This window comes from Suncus etruscus, chromosome 17, assembly GCF_024139225.1.
Source record: "Suncus etruscus isolate mSunEtr1 chromosome 17, mSunEtr1.pri.cur, whole genome shotgun sequence".
Classification (NCBI taxonomy): domain Eukaryota; kingdom Metazoa; phylum Chordata; class Mammalia; order Eulipotyphla; family Soricidae; genus Suncus; species Suncus etruscus.
Genome location: NC_064864.1, coordinates 36,398,911 through 36,423,256, shown reverse-complemented (window position 1 = coordinate 36,423,256; position 24,346 = coordinate 36,398,911). Strand labels below are relative to the sequence as shown.

Here is a 24,346-nt window from a genome sequence, read left to right as displayed (position 1 = left end):
TTAGGAAAGACAACTACCATTTATTATATATTGTGTGAGAATGGTGAATTTCAAGCTCCAAAAATACAGAAAATGTAAAAGTTGCTTAAATGTGGTGTTTTATTTATTTATTATTATTTTTTATTTATTATTTTTTTAAACTTTATTCATTTACTGATTATTTGATTGGTTGAAGGCCACACCTAACAGTGCTCAGGGGCCCCTTCTGGCTCTGCACTCAGAAATCACCCCTGGTCAGGACCAGAGAGATAGCATGGAGGTAGAGTATTTGCCTTGCATGCAGAAGGATGGTGGTTGGACGCCCAGCATCCCATATGGTCTCCCAGCCAGCCAGGAGTGATTTCTGAGTGTAGAGCCAGGAGTAACCTCTGAGTGCTGCCAAGATGTGACCCAAAAACCAAAAAAAAAAAAAAAAAGAGAGAGAGATTGCACAGTGGTTGGGTGTTTGCCTTGCATGCAGCTGATCCAAGATGAATGGTGGTTTGAATCCTGGCATCTCATATGGTCTCTTGTGCCTGCCAGGAGCGATTTCTGAGCCCAGAGCCAGAAGTAACCCCTTGGAACTGCCAGGGGTGACCCAAAAACCAAAAATAAATAAATACAATTAAAAAAGAAAGAAAGAAATCACCCCTGGCAGGCTGGGGGACCACATGGGTTTTGGGAACCGAACACCCTACCGCTGTGCCATCTCTCTGGCCCCAAATGCAGTGTTTTAGAATGTATCCTTTTTGTGATATCTATTGTAATTTTATATAAATTCATGACTCTTATTAAAGTGTGTATTTGTATATCATTCTGTGTGCATTTGTGGGGATGGTTTGAAAAAATTCAGTGACCACCACAGACTGACCACCACATAGTACAGTTTTCACTTAATAAGTGTATTTTCCTTTATAATTGATGTTTGATGGTAATGTATAGTTAGAAATGAAACTTTATTTATCAGAATAAAAGGCCACATTATATAAATCCTTATAAGATTTGACTTGCAAAATTTAAATACCTCATATCTTTCTCTGTGGCTCACCACACTGAGTTGCAAATTTGATTTAAGGTTGTGATTTAAATTTTGCTTCAGTAAAATGTTATTTTTAAAGTAAAATATTCCTACAAATTGAGCAGTAGCCATATTAATTTTGAGAATACTTAGAAAAAATTGTGTAAATAGTTTATTTTTCATTTTGATACGAATACCCATGGTTTTCTTCTGTGTTTACATGCAGCCAGGAGCTATGGGCGAAGACGAGGTAAAGTTTTTTAATGAGATCTTTTGCTTGCCAAGTTGTGAGTAAATATGAGTATATAAGTATGTATACTTATGTATGTAAAATTATTATGTGGTATTAGGTTATAATTTCTTTATTTTGGTGTAATAATTTTCATATCTCTTACTATAATTATATTTTGTTGTGCTTGGTAATTTGTTCTTTTAATCTTTACAAAGAAAGACTTTTGCTACCTGGAAATTTTTCTGTAGTTTATTGTGAATATCTGCGGGAATAAAGCCCAAGTCTGTATGTGAGGTGGAAAAAGTTTTTCTCCTTATTCAGTGTTTTTTTTTATCCTGTATCAAAAGCTTCAGAATTTCTGAGATGAAATTTGGGGAACTAAGAGAAATTGATTTGGGAAATGAGGGGAATGATTACCATAATACATTTGTTTCCAGATAAGTGAGAGCAAAGTTATTTAAAAAAAAAAAAAAAGAATAAAAAGAAAAAGGAAGAGGAGTTTTTTTAAAAAAAAAACTTTAAAACAATTAAAAAAAGAAAGAATAAAGAAAAAGTACAGTAGCAGTAGAAAGCACATTTTTGAAAATTACTGTATTTCCAATGAAGTCATTATACTGTGGCAGAAGGTTTAGTAAGCTCTTGATGTTAGCTGTCCATTCTGTTAAATTGCTGTATTCCTATAGGGATGACAGTATCAAACAAATAAAGTTGTTCAGAAATTCAAATTACTATTACTGATACTGTGATTTCTTTTTTCTTTTTGTTTTTTGTTTGTGTGTTTTTGTGTCACACCCGGCAGCACTCAGGTTACTCCTGGCTCTGTGCTCAGAAATCACCCCTGGCAGGCACAGGGGACCATATGGGATGCCGGGATTTGAACCACAGTCCTTCTGGATGTAAGGCAAACACCCTTACCTCCATGCTATCTCTCCGGCCCCATTACTGGGATTTCTAAGGGTGCATTCTCAGTTGTCAGGCTTCTAAGAGGGAAGATATGTGAGGTGGGATGGGAAGGTGCCCACACTCACTCCAAAAAGCCCTGATGATATCAGTCCAGCATATCTGAAGATCTAAAGAGCTGATTAGGTCAGATTGGTATTCTGAATGGAAATATAGAGAAGTGATGAGGCAGGGCCATCTGCAAAAACAGTGATTCTGGTTGATGGTTACAACAGGTGTGGTATTAGCAGGGAGGGATCTTGGCCTGCCCTCTCCTCCTGAGATGGCCAGCTTTCAGTTGTGTGGCTGTGTGCTCATAATCTTTCATGGTTTGGTTTACATCTTGTTCAAGAAAAGAGTGAATCTATGAAGTTGGCCTAGTTAGTACTTGGTGACTACTGAGAAATTGAATTTTGTGTGTGTGTGTGTGTGTGTGTGTGTGTGTGTGAGAAAGAAAGAGAGAGAGAGAGAGAGAGAGAGAGAGAGAGAGAGAGACAGAGACAGAGACAGAGAGATACAGAGACATAGAGACAGTGAGAGAGTGAGCAGATTTCTCTTCTAAAAGTGGAGAAAGCTGAGCACATATCTCAAGTAAGTCTATAGTTAATTCCCAAGATGAAGAAGACATACTTTGAAGTAAGAAAGATGAAAGCAGAGATGAAAGCAGAGATGACAGCTTCTCCAGGATGGGGAATTGTACCTGAAGGGACATTCTTGATCTTAATAGATTGACTATTGAGTTTCATATTAAATTAGAGGCAAATTTACCTTGGAGATAAATGAATTTACATTTCAGTAACCCCACTTATTTATTTATTTATTTATTCATTTTGCATTTTATTTTGTGAATTTTATGCTTAAGAAATTATTTGACTTACATAAAATTTACCTTTTAATTTTAAAAGGAACCTTAGAGCTAAAGTGATAAAACAGTTAATGTACTTGCCACCCATGTTTGATCCCCAGCATTGCTGAGTGACCCTCTGTCCCAGAGATAGGAGCAAACCTTTCAAGTACTACCCAAACCAACACTCTTGAAAAACAGGAGTCCAAACTTTACTGTTTTAGGCCCATAAAACTTGCATTCCTTACTGGTTTGTCCCAAACTAAATAATGTAATTTTCCTAAATAACTTTCATATCTGTAATTTGTATGGATTATTTCTTGAAGTCTGTAAGGACGAGGCTATGTAGTGAAGGTTTGAGATTTAGGATTAAAGATACAGATCATAGTTACTACTTTAAACCAGGGGATATTTTCAGTAGTAGAATATTTGTCTTGCCTGTCTGAGAACCTGGACTCAATTCCTGGCACTGCAAAAATCAAACAAAACCCTGAAACATAGTCATCTGCTTTCTCACTTATGTTTGCCAATCTCATCTGTAAATTGTGAGGTAAAAGAACCATTCTTTCTAACTCTAAGTGTTCATGAAATCAGTATAAAATATGAAAAAGGAATAAACTATTCATGTAAATAGTCATTTCACAAATATTTTGTTTTTGGTACTTGCAGAAATTGGGAGAAATGAAGTCATTTGTTTGCTGTGTAATCTTAAATTAGAGACAAGACTATACCCTTTGTCTTTTAGTTGTTTATTAGGATGTCTTACCTGGCAGTTGAGTCTTAAAAGATAATAATAATTGATAGTATTTTTTTATTTCATAGTACATACTTGTTGAGTGAATGAATCTGGTAGAACCTAATAGGCATTTGAGTTGCCAATGTTACCTTCTTTCATGAAAAATCATTCAGTTTATTTTTTAACCTTTTTAGATTTTTGTAGAGGACATTATGCTGTTTTTGTTTTATATCATAGTGAAGAATAACAGTTGATAATTGACTATATTTTCACCATGAAAATAATAGCACTTTATATTTTAAACTTTTCACATTATTTTTACATTTTAAGGCATCTTAGTATAGAAAATATTACTAGAAAAAATAATCACTTTCAGAAGGAATAGGAAATGTTTATTTTACATGGAAAACAGAGACCGTTTGAGTCAAAAGACAGTCGGAATGGTGCTCTCTTCATATCCATTATACAGCCATCAAATTGTGTTGCTGCTTCCCCTGTAGTATTACAGGTCTCCTCCCTCCCTTTCTACTTCTGAAATATTCAGGATGACCATCTCTGTCTCTGTCTCTCTCTCTCTCTCTGTCTCTCTCTCTCTCTCTTTTTCTTTCTTTCTCTCTCTTTCTTTTCTGAATACTGGTTCTTTGACCAGAGAAGAAAAGCCTAACAGTATCCCATGAAGTCGGTACTTAATCATTGATGCTTTTGGGCCAAGGAGATAGCTCAAAGAGCTGGTGAGCATGGCAAGAGACCAAAGTTGGTCTTTGACACACCTGAGCATCCCAGAGAACAGCTTCTGAGTATTGAATCAGAAGTAGCCCCAGAGTACCATTACTGACTGTGATCCTGAAGAAACAAAAAATTGTTTATTTGATAAGCTTTCTTTTTCTTTTTCTTTTCTTTTTGTTTTTGTCGGGCCACACCCGTTTGATGCTCAGGGGTTACTCCTGGCTAAGCGCTCAGAAATTGCCCCTGGCTTGGAGGGACCATATGGGATGCCAGGGGATAGAACCGCGGTCACGATTTTTCCTTGGCTAGCGCTTGCAAGGCAGACACCTTACCTCTAGCACCACCTCGCCGACCCCTGATAAGCTTTATTTTAATTAATAGTCCTAGTGACACTCAGGGGTTACTCTGTCTCTGCGCTCAGAAATCACCCCTGGCAGGCTCAGGGGACCATATGGGATGCTGGGAATCGAACCACTATCTTTCCTGGATCGGCTTCGTGCAAGGCAAACACCCTACCATTGTGCTATCTCTTAGGCCCCTGATAAGCATTATTTTGAAGTTATGTCTACATCTGTGCCAATCAGAGTTTAGTATCATTTTGTTTTGTTTTGTTTTTTTGGTTTTTGGGCCACACCCGGCAGTGCTCAGGAGTTACTCCTGGCTGTCTGCTCAGAAATAGCTCCTGGCAGGCACAGGGGACCATATGGGATACCGGGATTTGAACCAACCATCTTAGGTCCTGGATCGGCTGCTTGCAAGGCAAACCACTGCTGTGCTATCTCTCCGGGCCCATAGTATCATATTTAAATAGTTTTTAAAACAATATTAAATACAAACATTGGAAATATAAGCTCACTTATAGTTTTTAATCTTCTGAGAAAAATGTTCTTCCATTTTTCTAGATTATCTTCCCCATATTATTTTTTAAGTATGAACTCACTCATTTTTTGGAAACCTTGATTATCTTTTCATCAAGTGTTAATCTAAACAATACCTAAAATAACTTGGTCCTTGATCATTTTAAAGCTACAATTTGATAGAAGAAAGAAGCTAATGACAAGAATATGGGAGTGGGGGGCAGTTGCAGGGGTTATGGTAGGGCTAAAAGACTAAATGTTGTCTTTCTGTATTAGCAAATATAGGCAGAAATTTTTATTTCATGCCTTTAAAAGCTGAAAAAAAGAAAAAAAGTCATGTTTTTATTTTTATTTTTTACAATTGGGCCATCTTGGACTTACTTAAATTTTTATTTTTTTAAATAATGTCTTTACTTAAACACTGATTACAAACATGATTATTGTTGGGTTTCAGTTATACAAAGAACACCCCACTTCACCAGTGCAACATTGCCACCACCAATGCCTCCAATCTCCTCCTCCTCCCCCACACCCTGCCTGTATTAGAGACAAGTGTTCTAAAAATCATGTTTTTAAAATGTAATGACAAAGCCCTGTGGGAAGAGTCAGTGTACCCCATATCTGTTCTTATTCTCTGAGTTAACTCACACAGACACTTTTGGGTACTGTCATTTGATACTCTGTCAGCTCTCCTCATCCTCATTCATTTAAGTGGATCAGGTCTATATCAACACCCACTTCCTATTCTCCAAACAAAATTAAGTTTTTCAATGAAATATAAAATGTAAACATACTGATGTGTATATACATATGTTTCATTTAATTTATCTATCACTCATTTTCTCTTTATTTTTATAATGTTAGTAAATATATAGGCATAGAAAGCAAAGGGAATTATCTTTTGACAGTTTTGAGATCTGTGAGCAAGAATTAGACCAACTGAATCTTTTGAGTTCTGATAAACTTGGAAAAGCTTTCTGGAATAAGTATAGTTTCAGGAACTATATAGAGGCTGTGTGAAGAATAGAAATCAGGATACTCAGGTTTGTGATTCAGCTTAAAAGAAAACTCATGAAAAAAAAACAAAAAACAAAAAAAGAAAACTCATGGACAAACTTCTATAATTGAATATACTTAAGCTATAGGTCCTGTTTATTCCATACCTATATATATGTCTGGGACCCATATATTAGTATATACATATATAGCTATAGGTTCCTATATATTTTTTGTTGTTGTTTTGATTATGTTTTTTGTTTTTTGGGCCACACTCATTTGACAGTCATGAATTACTCCTGGCTAGGCCCTCAGAAATCGCCCCTGGCTTGGGAGGATCATATGGGACGCCAAAGGATTGAACCATGGCCAAGGCAGACACCTTCCCTCTAGCGCCACCTCTCTGGCCCCATAGGTTCCTGTATATTAAGAAAAATTAAACATTATATACAATAAATATGTTATTAATGGTTTAGGAGCATCCACATATACATGTTGGAGCTGGAGAGATAGCATGAAGGTAAGGCATTTGCCTTGCATGCAGAAGGACCATGGCTTGAGTTCCAGTCTCCCATATGGTCCCCCGAGCCTTCCAGGAGCGATTTCTGGATGTAGAGCTAGTAGTAACCCCTGAGTTGCCGGGTGCGACCCAAAAACCAAAAAAAAAAAGAAAAGAAAAGAAAAAACCAATGTAAAATCTCTTTTATTTGAGTTATACTTATTCCAAAATTAAACTAATACGCTTATTCAAAAATAAGAAAATAGGAAAGCTCCAAGATATGATTGGCATGACCAGATATTTAGAGCATATATTCCTGAGTGTATGCAGTGGGGGCTATCTCAAGAGATCTTGGCAGTGGTATCATTTCTGCTGCACTTAATGGGTTTTATTAGGGAGAGGAGGTTATTGTGTGTCTTCTGTTTGTTTGTTGGGGGCCCACACCCAGCAGTACTCAATGAGGACTCTTGCCTTTGTACTTGGGAATCTCTCCTGGCAGTTCCCATGTTATCAAACCTGGGTGGGACTCCTGATTGCTATCTGTATGCCCCAGCCCTTTGAGCTATCTCCCTGGTTTGTGAATGGTTCTTGAAATAGTAGTATTCCTGGACTAAGGTCAGGCTTAAAGTTTCATGATGCAGGTAATGAAAACAAAAGAAGAGTGACTTTAGGTTCATTTAAATTCTCTGATGGGAAATTGAGCACTGGAGGTTAAGCTCCTGAGCAAATTAAGTATTTATAGTAGTATAGTTGGAACAGTAATAATTGAGGAAATAAACTTTATTATATTTAAAATATTTAATTGTATTCCCTAACTTACTATTTTTATTATAGTAGACAAATGTGATTTCTCGTATAGAATCAGAAATTTCAACTAATAATAGTAGCATTTTCTTTTAAGAGTATTTTGACTTCAGGGGTCAGAGAGATAGCATGGAGGTAGGGTGTTTGCCTTGCATGCAGAAGGATGGTGGTCAGAGTCCCAGCATTCCATATGGTCCTCCGAGCCTGCCAAGAACGATTTCTGAGCATAGATTCAGGAGTAACCCCTGATCGCTGCTGGGTGTGACCAAAAAAAAAAATAATAACCAACAAAAACGAAAAGAAGATTTTGACTTCATAAGCTTTAGCTGCTATTTTCTGAGGCAAACACACCCACTCTGGAAACCAGTATATTTGGGTACTGTCATACATGATATTTGCCTGGCAACACATTTAACACCATGTCTAGCTAAAATATATGTTGTGATTTTTGAGCTTTTACAGTCCCTGGGATATGTATTCCATTTAGGAATCATCCACAATTTATGTTGGGTGTATTTCATTATTTTACTTTATTAGAGCTCTCTCCTCTCTCGCTTTCATTCTCCTAAATAAAATTATTTTACTTAAAAAGTAAACATTAACCCCCAGACATACAATTAACTAATCTTCGATAAAGGGGTAAGAAGCGCAAAATGGATCAAGGAAAGCCTCTTCAACGAGTGGTGTTGGGACAACTGGTCAGCCACATGCAAGAAAGCAAATCCAGACTTCTATCTAACACCATGTACAAAGGTCAAATCAAAAAGACCTTGGTGTCAGACCTGAAATTATAAGGTATATAGAAGAAAATGTAGGCAAAACACTCCATGACATTGAGACTAAGGGTATCTTCAAGGTGGAAACACCACTGTCCAAACAAGTGGAAGCAGAGATAAACAAATGGGTTACATCACACTGAGAAGCTTCTACATTTCAAAGGAAATGGTGATTAGGATACAAAGGCTACCCACCAAATGGGAGAAACTATTCACTCAATAACTCATCAAATAAGGGGCTAATATCTAAGATAGACTAGGTACTGACAGACCTAAATAAGAAAAAAAATCTAACCCCATCAAAAATGGGGAGAAGAAATGAATAGACATTTTCTCAAAGAAATACAGATGGCCAAGAGGCACATGAAAAAATGCTCCACATCACTAATCATCAGGGAGATGCAAATCAAAACAACAATGAGGTACTATCTTACACCAGAGACTGGCACACATCACAAAAAACAAGAACAACCAGTGCTGGCATGGATGCAGGGAGAAAGGAACTCTCATTCACTGCTGGTGGGAATGTCATCTAGTCCAGCCTTCCTGAAAAACAATATGGATATTTCTAAAAAAACCCTGGAATTTGAGCTCCCATATGATTCAGCAATACCACTACTAGGGATATACCCTAGGAATACGAAAACAACTTACAAAAATGGCCTTTCCTATGTTCATTGCAGTACTGATTACAATAGCCAGAAGTTGGAAACAATCCAGTGCCTGACAACAGATAAGTGGCTAAAGTAACTGTGGTATAACTACACAATGAGTTACTATAGAGCTGTTAGGAAAAAAATCAACTCATGAAATTTGCCTATATGTGGCTGGACATGGAGACTATTATGCTGAGTGAAACAAGTCAGAGGGAGAGAGATAGCCACAGAATAGTTTCACTCATCTGTGGCATTTAAGAAAAATAGAAGACAGGATGGTAATGATACCAGGAGATAATAAAGATGTGGGCCAGAAGGACCAGCCTATCATATGAATCTTACCACAAAGAGTGATGAGCGCAGTTAGAGAAATAACTACACTAACAACTACCATGACAATGATAGTGAGAAAGAAATAGAATGCCTGTTCCAAAGATAGGCAGGGGTGAGGGAGGAGGGAAATAAGGAACATTGGTGGAGGGAAAAAATTACACTGGTGAAGGTGGTGTACATTTGATGACTGAAACTCAACTGCAAACAGTTTGTAACCATGGTGCTTAAAGAAATCATATTTTAAAAATAAACATTATCCTATACCCATATTTATTATAATTTCTTAAAGAGCAGCAAAAAAGAAGATAAAACATCTTTTTGTTTGTTTGTTTTTGGGTCACAACCGGCAGTGTTCAGGGGTTACTCCTGGCTCTGCATTCAGAAGTCACTTCTGGCAGGCTCAGGGGACCATATGGAAGGCAAACACCATACGCTGTGCTATCGCTCTGGCCCAATAAAACATCTTTTTAAACAATACAAAGAATGATTGTAATTTTTGTTTTGTTTTGGGGCTACACCTAGTGGTACTCAGGGCTTACTCCTGTCTCTGTGCTCAGGTTTCACTCCTTCTGGCTTGGGACATTCTGTGTTGCCAGAAATTAAATCTGGGCCAAATGCATACAAGGCATACTCTACTCTCTTTATCTAGTCCTGGAGTTTCTTTTTTGACTATTGTCAAAAGTGTTTCTGTATTGGTTGAAGCTATAAAATATGCTTAAAGAAATGTCTTTCTCTGTGAATAATAAAAGTTCTGAAAATACAATAAAACTAACTTACGTTTCAAATTGAAATTGGTTCTGCCAAAAGTCTGTACAAGAGAAGAGCTCAATAATATCATTGACGCATGCATGGTATAGACATTGCCATCCTCCATTTCATTTCCATAACCTCCAGTTATGGACATTTTCTTGCCTAAAGGTAGGGATGATGCTGGAATGAACAGATTGATATAAAAATGGAAGAAATTTTTAGTTCATGATTATATAATATGTGACATATTTGATAGCTCAAATTGCTGGATTTGTGAGAGATGGATTGGATATGGAATATGAAAGTAAGGGAGATGTCAAGGACAACCCCTCGATTTTTGGATTGAATCGGGTGTAGATTTTAGGTATTTTATTGAGATTATAGGAAATGTGACAGGAATAAATTTGAAGGGAAAGATCACGAACTATTTTAAAAAGTTGTTGTTGTTATTGTTTTGTTATTTGGTGACTTCTTGTTCTTTACCTTAGAAGCTCCTTCTCTCACAAGATTCTGCTCACAATTACCCTCCTTAGAACTCTGTACATTTTCAAGTCCCCGCCACCCCCAGCCTCTTCTATATACAGACATACATACCTCTAGTAGTGTTTGGTCAGGTCTTCCTAATGCTTGTTTCTTTATTTTATTTTATTTTATTATTTTATTTTATTTTATTTTTATTTTATTTTATTTTATTTTTGTGGTTTTTGGGTCACACCTGGCAGTGCTCAGGGGTTACTCCTGGCTCCATGCTCAGAAATTGCTCCTGGCAGGCACGGGGAGCCATATAGGACGCCGGGATTCGAACTGATGACCTTCTGCATGAAAGGCAAACGCCTTACCTCCATGCTGTCTCTCCGGCCCCGCTTGTTTCTTTATTTAATAATTATTTACTCCCCTATTTCCCTCACTTGATTTGATTTCATTGGCAAGGAAGTATATTATTTGTTTGGCATTCCTGGAATGTGAATAAATATTTTTTCAACTGTTTCTCACTAAGTTTATGTAAGTAGAAATTTCCTTTATCTTAAAAATAGGTAATGCTGGATTAAGTTTCTTTACTGTAGAAATTCTCCCAAGTTTCTGCATCCTAATGTGGATAGTAGATTTCTGGAAATACACAAGGCATGTTGTATCTTTCAACATTAGTAATTCTTGCCTCCCATCCCTTGTTTTCTGAGCAGCTCATGTTACTTGGGTAGGAGGTAGGATAGGAAAGGCTAGGAACAGACAGAACTGCTGATTTCCTGTGCCTATCCTCACGGGGAGCAAGTAGCTCCTGGAGTGTGTGGGCACCATGAAAGTAGCCCTACCCACTGTACTAGATGTCTTTGGGAAGCTCATTTTTCTCTTGTTGCTATAGATCTGTTTATTTCACCAGTAGTGATCAAAACAGAAATGAGGGGCTTGAACAGTAGTACAGTGGGTAGGATATTATATGTGGTCTTCTGAATACCCCAGAAGATCCCAAAGGGCAGAGCCAGGCATAAAGACTCAGCACTCCAGGGTATGTCCCCCAATCTCTCCAAAAAAGACAAAAACAACAGAAACAAAGGTATAGAATTTACTGTCTATTGTTTATTCTTGCCAAGCTTAAAAGCTGGGTGACATGAGGTAACAGATTTTGTTTAGTTTCTTTGTGACTGTGCTAAATAATAATTTAAAAATTGTTTCTTTTATTCATTCCCAAAATAGTGCTTTTATTTTACCACCTAGTAGGTTAAAAAAAGTAAAGGGTTATATCAGTAAGGTTTGTTTTTGTTTGTTTTTTGGCCCACACATATAGCTGTGCTCAGGTGCTTATGAATTACTCCTGGCAGTGCTGGTGATCAAATTGAGGTGGGCTTCATGCTAGACAAGCTACTTACCCTCTTTACTACCTCTCTCCAACCCCATTATATAAGTGTTCAATATTTTTGTAGACTATTAATTTAGGTTGTTAACTATAGTGATGAGAGCCTAACTTTCAAAGAAACTGTCAGGAAAGACTAAATGAGAAAGCTTCCCTCTGAAGAGCATATATTTATTTTAAAGGGAAATCCCCGTAAGAGTGGGGGATTTTTTATTCCCCCTGAAGAGCATAAACTTATTTTAGAGGGAAATCCCCTCTGCAGTCCCATGGTTTGTGTGCTCAAATATGCTGGTGTTTGTTTTGGGCCACATTCTCTGGTGCTCCAGGGCTACTCCTGGCAGTGCTCTGAGGACCTGGGGCATCTGCATACAAAATATGTGCTCTGGCCTCTGATCCATCTCGTATGCTCCAAAACAAGTTCATTTTTAGAATAGTGGAAAGTTTTATCAGGAACTCACTGACTTAAGCAGGAAATACATTTTTTAGACATTTTATAATGCCAGATGCCCTTCATTTTATTCATTAACAGATTCTAACTGCTGGTATCTTTCTTGTTGAGTGGGTAAGAAGCCTTAGTTTTACAAACTTTATTTAGCTGTCAAGTTAACAATGTAAATAATTTAGAGGTTGGAGAGATAGATAGGGCACTTGCCTTGCATGTCGCTGACCCACTTTGATCTCTGAAATCCTTTTTGGTCCACTGAGCCTACCAGAAGTGATTACTGAGTGCAGATCCAGGGGTAAGCGGCAAGTACTCCCCACAAAGTTAAAAACAGAAAAGGAAATATTTTCCTGAGCAGGAAACTATAGGACCTAGACTAGTAGGGTTAATATCTCGCATATACATTCAACCATACATATCCAAATGTGTACTCTCATTACTCTTTTTGTTGGAATTTGTTTTCATGTGAAATGCATGCTTTTCTTTACTTTTCACACCCTTTATTATTATATGTTAATTTCTATATTGAAATTAATATTCAATTAATTGATATAGTCTCCTTAATTCTGCTCTTAGAGGAGAATTTATCTTCTCTGTCTTGAAGTTTAATATTCCCTCTACTACCAAGACCATTCTTTAGAACTGAATCTCTTATATCACCTTAAATAAAATTCAAGTGTTTGAATGAAGCTAGGTTTTTTTTTTAAAGGAATGACTAGGAAAGGAAAAAATGATTTCTAGAGATTCTTTTTTTTTTTTTTTTTGGTTTTTGGGCCACACCGGGCAGTGCTCAGGAGTCACTCCTGGCTGTCTGCTCAGAAAGAGCTCCTGGCAGGCACGGGGGACCATATGGGACACAGGATTCGAACCAACCACCTTTGGTCCTGGATCGGCTGCTTGCAAGGCAAACGCCGCTGTGCTATCTCTCCGGGCTCGAGATTCTTAATTGTAAAAGTGAATTTTCAAGCAAAAGTGCTTTCTAAGGGGCCGGAGTGGTGGCATAAGCGGTAGAGCATTAGCCTTGTATGCTCTAACCTAGGACGGACCACTGTTCCATCCCCCGGTGTCCTATATGGTTCCCCCAAGCCAAGAGCGATTTCTGAGCGAATAGCCAGGAGTAACCCCTGAGCATCACCAGGTGTTGCACACACACACACACACACACACACACACACACAAAACAACAACAAAAACACCAAAAATGAACAAAAAAATAAGTGCTTTCTAAGAGCCTGAAGAATAGCACAGCAGTAGGGCATTTGCTTTGCATGTAGACGACCCAGGACTGACCCAGGTTCAATCCCCAGCATCCCTTATGGTCCTGAGCCTGCCAGGAACAATATCTGAGCACAGAGACAGGAGTAATCCCTGAGCACCACCAGGTGTGGTCCAAAAAAAACAAAACAAAACAAAAAGTGCTTTGTTATACATGTCTTGACAAAATTTGATGGCATGAACTCATCTGGACCTGGTAACCAATATCACTTATTCTGTTTAAACACTCACAACTTGAGGCACATTGTTTTGGCTTGCTTCTACCTGCTTCTGATAAAGTATTTGCCATCCAGAAAAGTAATTTTAACTCTGCCAACCTTACATTTGTTTCAGGTCGGTCTTCTCTCTTTCCCTTTGAAGATGCCTTCCTGGATGACAGTCATGGCGATCAGTCCCTGTCATCTGGCTTAAGTTCTCCCACTCGATGTCAAAATGGAGATCGAGTTGAACGCTACTCTAGAAAGGTGTTTGTTGGAGGCCTTCCTCCTGATATTGATGAAGGTACAATGTGCTATTAGTTACTTTCTAAAGACCACACGTGTTCTTTCTGTGATCTGATCTTGCTTCTTTTCTACAGAGAGGTTGAAGACTTGTCAATAAAAGTAAGGAGAAGAGAATATTGATAGAGAAAATTTGTCAGGTCAAATTTTGTAGACAAGGAAATTGAAAATCAAAGGGAAACCAATGTCCAGAATTAGTAGTCAGTGATGCAATTTGGAACTCATGAACAATTTGATTTCAGGGCTTTTTTCTCTTGTCCATAACACCAGACAATCTCTTTTTGTTTGGGGTTTTTAATTTGTTTGTTTTTAGGGGGGCCACAACTACAGTACTCTAGGGTTACTCTTGGCTCTGCACTCAAGATCACTCCTGATAGGCCCAGGGGGCCATATGAGATGCCAGGGATTGAACCTGAGTTTATGTGCAAGGCAAGAGTCCTACTCACTGCATTACTACTCTGCTCCCCGTTTTTGGAGGGGACACCCAGTAGTGCTTAGAGTTTATTTAGCTCTACATTCCTAACCAACTTGAGGACCTTATGGGGTGCCAGGGATCAAACCCAGGTCAAAAATATACAAATTAAATGCTATACCTGCTGCACTATAACTCTGTCAATGCTCCAAAAATGTATTTTAATTGGGGGACTGGATCAGTAGCAAAGTGGGTAGGGGGTTTTTCTTTGCATATAGCTGACCCAGGTTTGATCCCCAGCATCCCATATGGTCCTGGAGCACCACCGGATATGACCCCAAAACCAAAAAAATTATTTTATATGTTAGTAATGACAAGGGTGAAACCCAGGTCTCTTATAAGCAAGTCATGTACTACATTACTGTACTATTCCACAAATCAAAGTTTTGATCATAGCCGAGAAAGGCAATTTAAAATCTGAATAAGAGACAAATTTTTAACTACTGCTTTGAATCAAAAGTCATGAGATATATACATTTATTGAGCTATAACTTGGTGGGGGGGATTTTTTGAGCCACACCTAAAGAATTTCAGGGTAACTTACTTTTGGCAGTCCTTACAAGACCATATGGGATGATGGGGATTGAACCCAGGTTGGCTGCATGCAAGGCAATCACCCAACCCACTGTACTTTTGTTCTTTTTGTTTTGTTTTTGTTTTTGGGCCACACCCAGTGATGCTCAGGGATTACTCCTGGCTATGTACTCAGAAATCGCTCCTAGCTTGGAGGACCATATGGGATGCTGGGGGATTGAACCGCGGTTCATCCTAGGCTGGCATGCAAGGCAGACGCCTTACCGCTTGTGCCACCACTCTGGCCCCTTACTTTGGTTCTGATTCTAGCATGTTTTGAATATTTTGTCTACTTCTGCCTTTTTTTTATAAAGTAGTGCATTTCTATTTTTATAATCTTTTTACTTGCTATAAAGGTCACCTTAATACCAGATTTACTTTCCCAAGTTTTTTTTAGAAGTAGTGAATGGAAATGAATTATATCTGAAACACATTCTGCATGGTTAACTGTGGTTAGCCAAAAGCATCTCCCAAGAGGTGGTAGTTTGAGCCCAGGATGTGGTTCAGATGTAGAGCATGTGCTTGAGGTTAATGCTCAACATTGCCTGAAGTGGCTGTGGTGTGACCTCTGAGTACCTGAATTATGGGATGCAATGCAACCTAATAACTGATTTTTGGGGGTTTTGTTTAGTTTGGAGCTCAGGAATTACTCCTGATTGGGGCACATGGTACCAAATGGGAGGCTGGGGATCGAACCTGGGTCAACTATGTGCAAAGCAAGCACCTTATCTCTGTACTATCACTTTGGCCTCCAATAACTATTTTTTTAAATGAGTTTTTACTTAATAGGCTTGACTTAAAGGTGCGATAGCAGATAATTCAGATTATATTTATTTTAAGTAAAGGACATGTTTGTGCCATTTTATTTGCAGTATTTACCCTCCATTTCTAATACTTCTTTTGTGTTTTGTAGATGAGATCACTGCCAGCTTTCGCAGGTTTGGGCCCCTTGTCGTAGACTGGCCTCACAAAGCTGAAAGCAAGTCGTATTTTCCTCCTAAAGGTAATAAGCTTAAATGTCTCCTCTGCTTGCTTATTGATGAACTAACATGACTTTCAATAAAAGGCTATTTTCAGTCTTAAAATAGCTGTTGACTTTTTCTACCCTCTCTACTGAAAACCTTTATACTTTCTTTTTTCTACGTAGAGACTCTTGCTCAGGATCACAAAGATTATTTCCTAACATCTATTTCACTGATGGTGAGATCTTGTGAGCCTTTGTGAGTGAGACTTAGGCAAAGTTTTTATTATTTGAGAGAAAAGTTGCATGGCTTTACATAGTTTGAGGAATGTCAGTAATGGGATTGATGGAAAATAGCCAAATTTAATTTGTTTCCAATTTTTTAGATCTTATAAATGCTGATTTGGAAAATTCTGGTGGCCAAAGAATGACAATGTATGACAATATACTTATTTATGGATATACAGTAAGCCTCTATAGGGCTGTATAAGGCAAAAACACAAAAGAGCTCTTCGCCAAGACCTGACTTTTCTTATTTTTGGTGAGCTTTAAGATCACTTCTGAGGTCATGAAAATACATGATGTTATTCATAGTCATCTATTTCTACATCATATAGGGAATTTTTGAGGGTGTTTTTAGCCCTGGGTTTGTCCAGAGATTTAGCTAGAAGAGGATTTTTGGTTAACAAAGAAAATTTCTTAAGTTCTATTGATATGCTTCAATGATGTCTTTCATCTAAAAAATTATTTCTTGAGATACATATTATTTTATAAATCAGCATAAGAAATTAAGTCAAGAGGTGAGGTGGCGCTAGAGGTAAGGTGTCTGCCTTGCAAGCACTAGCCAAGGAAGGACCGCGACCGTGGTTCGATCCGCCAGCATCCCATATGGTCCCCCCAAGCCAGGGGCAATTTCTGAGCACTTAGCCAGGAGTAACCCCTGAGCATCAAACGGGTGTGGCCTGAAAAAAACAAAACAAAAAATTAAGTCAAAATTTGTGTCCTTCTGATGCCATTTGTGACAATCAAATTGTAGTTTAACCTGTGAAGGGCAAGTGACTGCCTCTTGTGTTTGATATATTAAGTTTCTTTGTCACTTGTACTTCTCTTTGTAAATATAGTCTATAAAATGAGATTATTCACTAAATAGAAAGTTGTTTTCTTAACTTTTCCAATTCTTCAGCTTATTCTCTCTAAGAATTTTGTTTTCGTTCATATCTAGTGGTACTTGGGTATGTGATCGCTAACAGTTCCACATGTTAAATATGTGCTCTCGGTCTTTGAGTTATCTCCCTGCCCCATCCAGGAATTTATTTTATTTTTTTTCCATCTTTTTTAAAATGTAGTTGAGGAAGCATGATTATAATAGTGTTTATGCCTATAGTGTGCATAATTTCTGTCCCTCCACTACTTCCAAAGTGCCTGCAATCTTCCACCACTTTTCTAATTAGTATTATTTCTGGTTTGTCACTTCTACCCTATAAGACTGTGGAGGTGGAGTATTATTAGTTTTGTTTGTGTGGGGTTTATTTGTTTGTTTATTTTTGGGCCACACCTGACTATGCTTAGGGGTTACTCCTGGCTCTGCGCTCAGAAGTCGCTCCTGACAGAGACCATATGGGATGCCAGGAATCAAACCCAGGTCTGTCCCAGGTTGGCCACATGCAAGGCAAATGTCCTACTGCTGTGCTATCTCTCTGGCCTTTGTTTGTTTTGTTTTGTTTTGTTTTGGGGCTAAACCTGGCAATGTTCAAGGGACTATCACTATGCAGTGTCAGGAATTGAACCCAGACCTCCTGTGTGCCTGCATGTAAAGGTGCATGCCAGATAGTTGAGTCATCTCTCAGGCCCACCTTCCCACCCATTCAGCAGTGCTCAGGGGATATTCCTGGCTCTGTGCTCAGGGGTCATACTTGACATTGCTAATGGGAATTACATGCTGAGTTTGTGATCATATCAGTATCAGGTGCATGCAGTATAAGCACCTTAACTACTATTCTAGTTCCCTGTGTCTCATTCATAGATTTTTAATGTTGAAAGAATATTTTTGGTGTGGCTCTGAGGTTTAAACCTAAGAATTCATATATATGAAACATACATTCCATCACTGAACAACAACCCTGACTCGGTGTTATGAAATCAGGTTTTGAGGTGGAGGGTATGATTCAAGTTTGAGTCATGCCTAACATGTTAAAGCCTTAAGTTTGTCCCCTAGCACTGTGTTGTCCCCTGAGTACCACTATATGTGACCCCCAGTAGCTTCTGAGAACTCCTGGGCCCCCAAACATCACCAGATAGGACCCCTAAAGAATTAAGTTTCATTTTAGTCAGAAAAAAAAGCCATCTTGGTGGAATGTTTTGTTGTTGTTGTTGTTGTTGTTGTTGTTGTTTTTGGGCCACACCCAGCAGTGCTCAGGGGTTACTCCTGGCTGTCTGCTCAGAAATAGCTCCTGGTAGGCACGGGGGACCATATGGGACACCGGGATTCGAACCAACCACCTTAGGTCCTGGATCGGCTGCTTGCAAGGCTATCTCTCCGGGCCCTTGGTGGAATGTTTTACTACTGTGTGCTACATGTATTTACACAGTGTAAAGATGTGTTTCATCAGAGTAATAGCATTACACTACTATTCAGTTATTGAATACATGTGCTTACCACATGGCACTGCATCGATGCACTGCTTGTTTAATTTCTGTTCATAATAGTATTTTCACATGTAAATGAAGATTGTTATTTTATTAAAATAAAGTATTCATCACACTATGTACATATAGCACATTTCATAGAATTGCATGTGGCAACAATATTTCTGGAACCAGAGAAATAGTGTAGGGTTAACATCCTTGCCTTGCATAGCTGATTCTGGTTTTATTCCTGGCAAAATGTAGCCTCTCATGTACCACTGTATCTCTGAATACAAACCTAGATACCCCAAGTACCTCCATGTGTGACTTCCCTAGCACCACTGAGGAGGCCTGAGTAATGTATCCTTGGACTTCAGCACTGAACTTCCAGATCAGCTGTCTGTGTATTAGTTGAAGGAACCCCTGTACCTTCTCCTAAATTCCACTTGGATAGTCATCTTCCACACACACCCCTCCAAATAAGCCTGCTGGTTGTGGGGCTGGAGAGATAGCATGGAGGTAGGGTGTTTGCCTGGCATGCAGAAGGGTGGTGGTTCGAATCCCGGCATCCCATATGGTTCCCGAGCCTGCCAGTAACCCCTGTTGTACTCTTCTTCAGGCCACCTCTCGTTGACAATTAGGTACAGTTTGGCTGACATTTTAGGTTTAAATAAAAATAAAAAGGACACATGATGCCATTCACTATTGTGATCCTTAGCTTTTCCTCAGAGCATGCAGACCTCATGGAAGAAATGGAATCTTAATCTTATCCAGTGGGCACGCCTGTGCCAGTATGGAGAAGGAATGGTAAATCCACAACAATTTTTTTTTTTTTTGTGGTTTTGGGGTCACACCCGGCAGTGCTCAGGAGTTACTCCTGGCTCCATGCTCAGAAATTGCTCCTGGCAGGCACAGGGGACCATATGGGATGCCGGGATTCGAACCGATGATCTTCTGCATGTAAGACAAACGCCTTACCTCCATGCTATCTCTCCGGCCCCAATCCACAACAATTTTACTGGACAAAAAGAGTTTCAAATTGACGTAGAGAAACAGTGGTCATCCCTGTTGACTTTGCCTTTCATACAGCAGACTGGGAGATTGATGGACACTTGGGCTACCTCCAGCACAAGGCCTACTGAAGCATTTGACCAGTGATGGTCTAAGAGGTTTCTGGGGTCTGAGTCAGTTTGTCTGATCACCATAGAAGATGATTAGTGTCCTCTGGGTACCACTGAGAACAGGAAGTCAGGATGACATGGAGGTCAGAATGTAGATCTTCTGATCTGGTCTAAGATGTTGTGAATTCCTGATCTTGTGGGGAAGATAAATTAGATCATCACAGAGCAGACACAGTTTCTGAGCTGTGATAACTTCTCCACATGGAAAATAGAAATCAAGTGAGGAACCTTAAGCAGAGGAGGGGATATGTTTAGAATGGGGAGAAGTAGGGAGGTTGAGAAGTTGAGAGCTTATCTGGTAATTTAATAGTAGTAAGTAAGCACATGTAATCAATGAGGTGGAAAATGTAAAGAAGAAAGTTCTAAGCAGGGCAGTAAATCCTTTATAGAAAATACTGAATATGAGGGGCCGGGCGGTGGCGCTGGAGGTAAGGTGCCTGCCTTGCCTGCACTAGCCTAGGATGGACCGAGGTTCGATCCCCCGGCGTCCCATATGGTCCCCCAAGAAGCCAGGAGCAACTTCTGAGCGCATAGCCAGGAGTAACCCCTGAGCGTCACAGGGTGTGGCCCAAAAACCAAAAAAAAAAGAAAATACTGAATATAAAAAGGGTTTTTTTAGTACCTTGGAAGAAATGAAGGGAACGTGATTGGAATGTTGTGAGGGAGGAGAAAACAATCAAAAAGAGCCTTGAGGGACCAGAGTGGTGATGCTAGAGGTAAGGTGTCTGCCTTGCAAGTGCTAGCCTAGGACGGACCTTGATTCGATGCCCTGGCATCCGATATGGTCCCCCAAAGCCAGGAGTGATTTCTGAGCACATAACCAGGAGTAACCCCTGAGTGTCAATGAGTGTGGCCCAAAAACAAAAATAAAAAGAGCCTTGAAGGGGGCCGCAGAGATAGCACAGTGTTACATCATTTGCCTTGCACACCACCAATCCAGGACAGACCTTGGTTCGATCTCTGGTGTCCCATATGGTCTCCTAAGTCAGGAGCGATTTCTGAGCACAAAGTCAGGTTTAACCCCTGAGTGTCACGGGGTGTGACCCAAAAAGCAAAAACGAAAAGTATTCTGAAAATGTGCCTGCATAATCTATTTAGTTCTGGATTAGTGGAGCTATAAGTGTTAGTCCTAGAAATAGGTTCTCCCAAAAGTTAGGTTCTGTACTACATCAAATATTCATACAGGGTAGTGATCTACATTATGTTTATAATAGCTTTCGTATAGAGTGTTAATTACAAAATATGACAATAAGGCAGACTAAATGCAAACAGAAGACTTAGGTCCTGGTACCAGTGATCACACAGCATCTGAAATGTTCATCCACCGAATATTTGTTAAACATCCATCTATTAAAAACTGTATATTTGGCCCTGTGGAGGCTCTTGAAAAGATACCTAGTTTTGAGAAATATAGTTTCTTTCTTTCTTTTTTTTTTGGGGGGGGGGGTCACACCCGGCAACGCTCAGGGATTACTCCTGGCTCCAGGCTCAGAAATTGCTCCTGGCAGGCTCAGGGAACCATATGGGATGCTGGGATTCAAACCAATGACCTTCTTTATGAAAGGCAAACGCCTTACCTCCATGCTGTCTCTCCAACCATGAGAAATATAGTTTCTAATAGGAGATATATACTTCCAGATGGAAAATATTGGTTCAATCTTTGGTCCCACATAGCCTCCCACTCACTGTTCGAATAAATCTATGTGGAATGGTTAAAACATTCTCTGCATATGTTAAGAATTATAGTCATTTGTGTTAAAATTCAGAACAAGTGAATAAAGTGAGCAGCTACTTTTCAGACAGTGAGAGGAATAGAATATTGTGGTCACTGGACTATGTGAGACCACAGTCTTGAAAGGTAGGCAGAAATAGAATAGGTAGAAATTACAAGAAACTAGAATTATAATGATTAGGACGGCTAATGTTTACTGAGAGTTTGCTGTGAGTCAGGCAGAAAGTTACTGTTCTCTGTACTATTTTTCTTGACCCAGGTTCACATCCTTACATTCCCCCATTTAAAATAAGAACTGGGTTTAGAAGAGGATAATTTTCTACCTTTTTATGTTAAATGGTAGAATTGCTCTTTGCACCAGAACAGGCTGATCTCAGATCCCAAGAGTCTTAAATATACTCTATGATTGTCATTTAGGAATAAGTCTTGCCCAGAGGTGTGTTCTAGATAAGACTTTAATTAAGGTGGGACTATGTGATGTTGTGATTGTCAGGTCTAGGATCTAGGTCATTACTGGTGATCAAGAGTACAGTCTTGCTACAACCATGATTGAGCACTTTTCCTGGGACCATGAAGAATGAATTAGGGATTAGACAAAGTATGCCTGGAGCCTGTAGTTGGTCTTATGGCAGAATGCTTCATGGATAGGAGATAGCCTATTTTTAGGCCAAAGGCTTTTCCTTTCTATTTTTCCCAACCTTTTCTATACCTATACAAAAAACTGCCACCCCCCTTTTTTTTCTTTAAATCTTTTAGATAAGGGCTCCCTTCTTTTCATAGAGCCTTGGGAAATAAACTTTGTTTTACCTCATATTTCTGCATTTTTCTATAAAATTAAGAAGGAAGAAGAAAAGGAAAGGGACACCAGGGATTGAACCCAGGTTCGTCCTGGATCAGTCGCGTGCAAGGCAAATGCCCTATTCCTGTGCTATGGCTTCGGCCCTATTTAGATTATTTTTTTTTTTGGCTTTTTTTGTTTGTTTTTGTTTTTCGGGCCACAACCGTTTTGATGCTCAGGGGTTACTTCTGGCTAAGTGCTCAGAAATTGCCCCTGGCTTGGGGGGACCATATGGGACGGTCCTTCCTTGGCTAACGCTTTCTTTTTTTTTTTTTTTTTTTTTGGTTTTTGGGTCACACCCGGCAGTGCTCAGGGGTTACTCCTGACTGTCTGCTCAGAAATAGCTCCTGGCAGGCACGGGGGACCATATGGGACACTGGGATTCGAACCAACCACCTTTGGTCCTGGATTGGCTGCTTGCAAGGCAAACGCCGCTGTGCTATCTCTCCGGGCCCAGCTAATGCTTTCAAGGCAGACACCTTACCTCTAGCACCACCTCACTGGCCCCTGCATGTTTTGTTTGTTTGTTTGGTTTTAGATTGCATGATTTGTATGTGGAAACACTAGGCTCCATCCCTGGTACCACATAGTTCCCCAAGCACTCATGGTGGGAATTGCCCCAAAGCACTGCTATATGTGGAGAGAGAATGAGAGAAAAAGAGAGAGAGAGTAGTATATAGAGTAAGCTACATAGGTTTGATTCCTGTTTCTTAGACTGATTATTAATTTTCCTGAATCTGTTTTTATAAAATGAAAATAATATCAAACAATATCTTGGTTTTGGAGAAAATACAGGTAGGATACTTTCAGGGTGCCCAGATATTAATTGCCATCATTATTTATTTTGAGGTTTTGGGGGCCACACCTGGATATATTTAAGGAGGTATTTCTAACTTGATGTTCAGGGGTCTCTCCTGGCAGTGCTCAGAGAATTTCTTGTGCAGAAGATAAAACCAGGCCTCTCATGCATGCTCAGCCTTCTGAGTTAGCTCTATGAGGTAGAAGTCTTGTTTGGGGGTCATACCTAGTGGTGCTCAGGGGACCATAGGAGTTCTGGGGATAAAACCTGGGTTTACCTCATGGAAGGCAAGCATCCGGTCCACTTTACTATTGCTTCAGCTTTTCAAGGCTTTTTTTTTAAGGCAAAAAAATATTTAGAAGAAGAAAAAATATTTAGTGTTTTTTTTTTTGGCCAGAGTCAAAAAAAACATTTCAAGTTTTCTGTAATTAATTCCATAAATAATGACAGAAGAATAAAACATTGCCCAGAGAATTACTAGAAAGGAGAGAGAAAGGACCAGTGGATCTTAGTGATAAGATAGTGTGATGGTGGTAGTAAGATGGTAGGAAAGTGCCATCTACTGAACAGGAGAACTATCACACTATTGAATATAGGAGTATCAAGAAAACCAACTTGGTATGATGATTTATTTATTGACATGTTATATTTAGTTGCTAAACTAAATTAGTATTATGCTCATATGTCTGATTTGAGGGGAAATTTCTGTTGGACAACTGGAATTATAACCAGGGAGTTCGGGCAAAGAGACTGGAGGTAATCACTCTTGAGAGCAATATTTATAGAGAGGAAGGAAAAGAAAATGAAAATCAGATAAGTAAACTTTTAGTAACCAGAAGGAAGATGACAAGACCATAGAGATATGTAGCGGGCAAGGGACTGAGTGTGCATTTGTGGCTGCAGAGGCTATGGAAAGAAGCTTTGTGTTGGAGAGATAGTATAGGGGTTAAGGTG

General features: G+C 39.1%; 1 protein-coding gene across 4 annotated transcripts in view; it reads left to right on the top strand.

The window, feature by feature from the left end:
• The window catches only part of CPEB3 (cytoplasmic polyadenylation element binding protein 3), a 221,457-nt gene that overhangs the window by 132,462 nt on the left and 64,649 nt on the right, over positions 1 to 24,346 (top strand). For 2 of the 4 annotated variants that reach the window (XM_049790848.1, XM_049790847.1), the window contains exons 5-7: positions 1,224 to 1,247; positions 14,045 to 14,212; positions 16,170 to 16,259. In XM_049790848.1, coding sequence (XP_049646805.1) covers positions 1,224 to 1,247; positions 14,045 to 14,212; positions 16,170 to 16,259 — 282 coding nt within the window. The remainder of the gene's footprint in view (positions 1 to 1,223; positions 1,248 to 14,044; positions 14,213 to 16,169; positions 16,260 to 24,346) is intronic. The other 2 variants (XM_049790850.1, XM_049790849.1) reach the window with 1 other exon arrangement.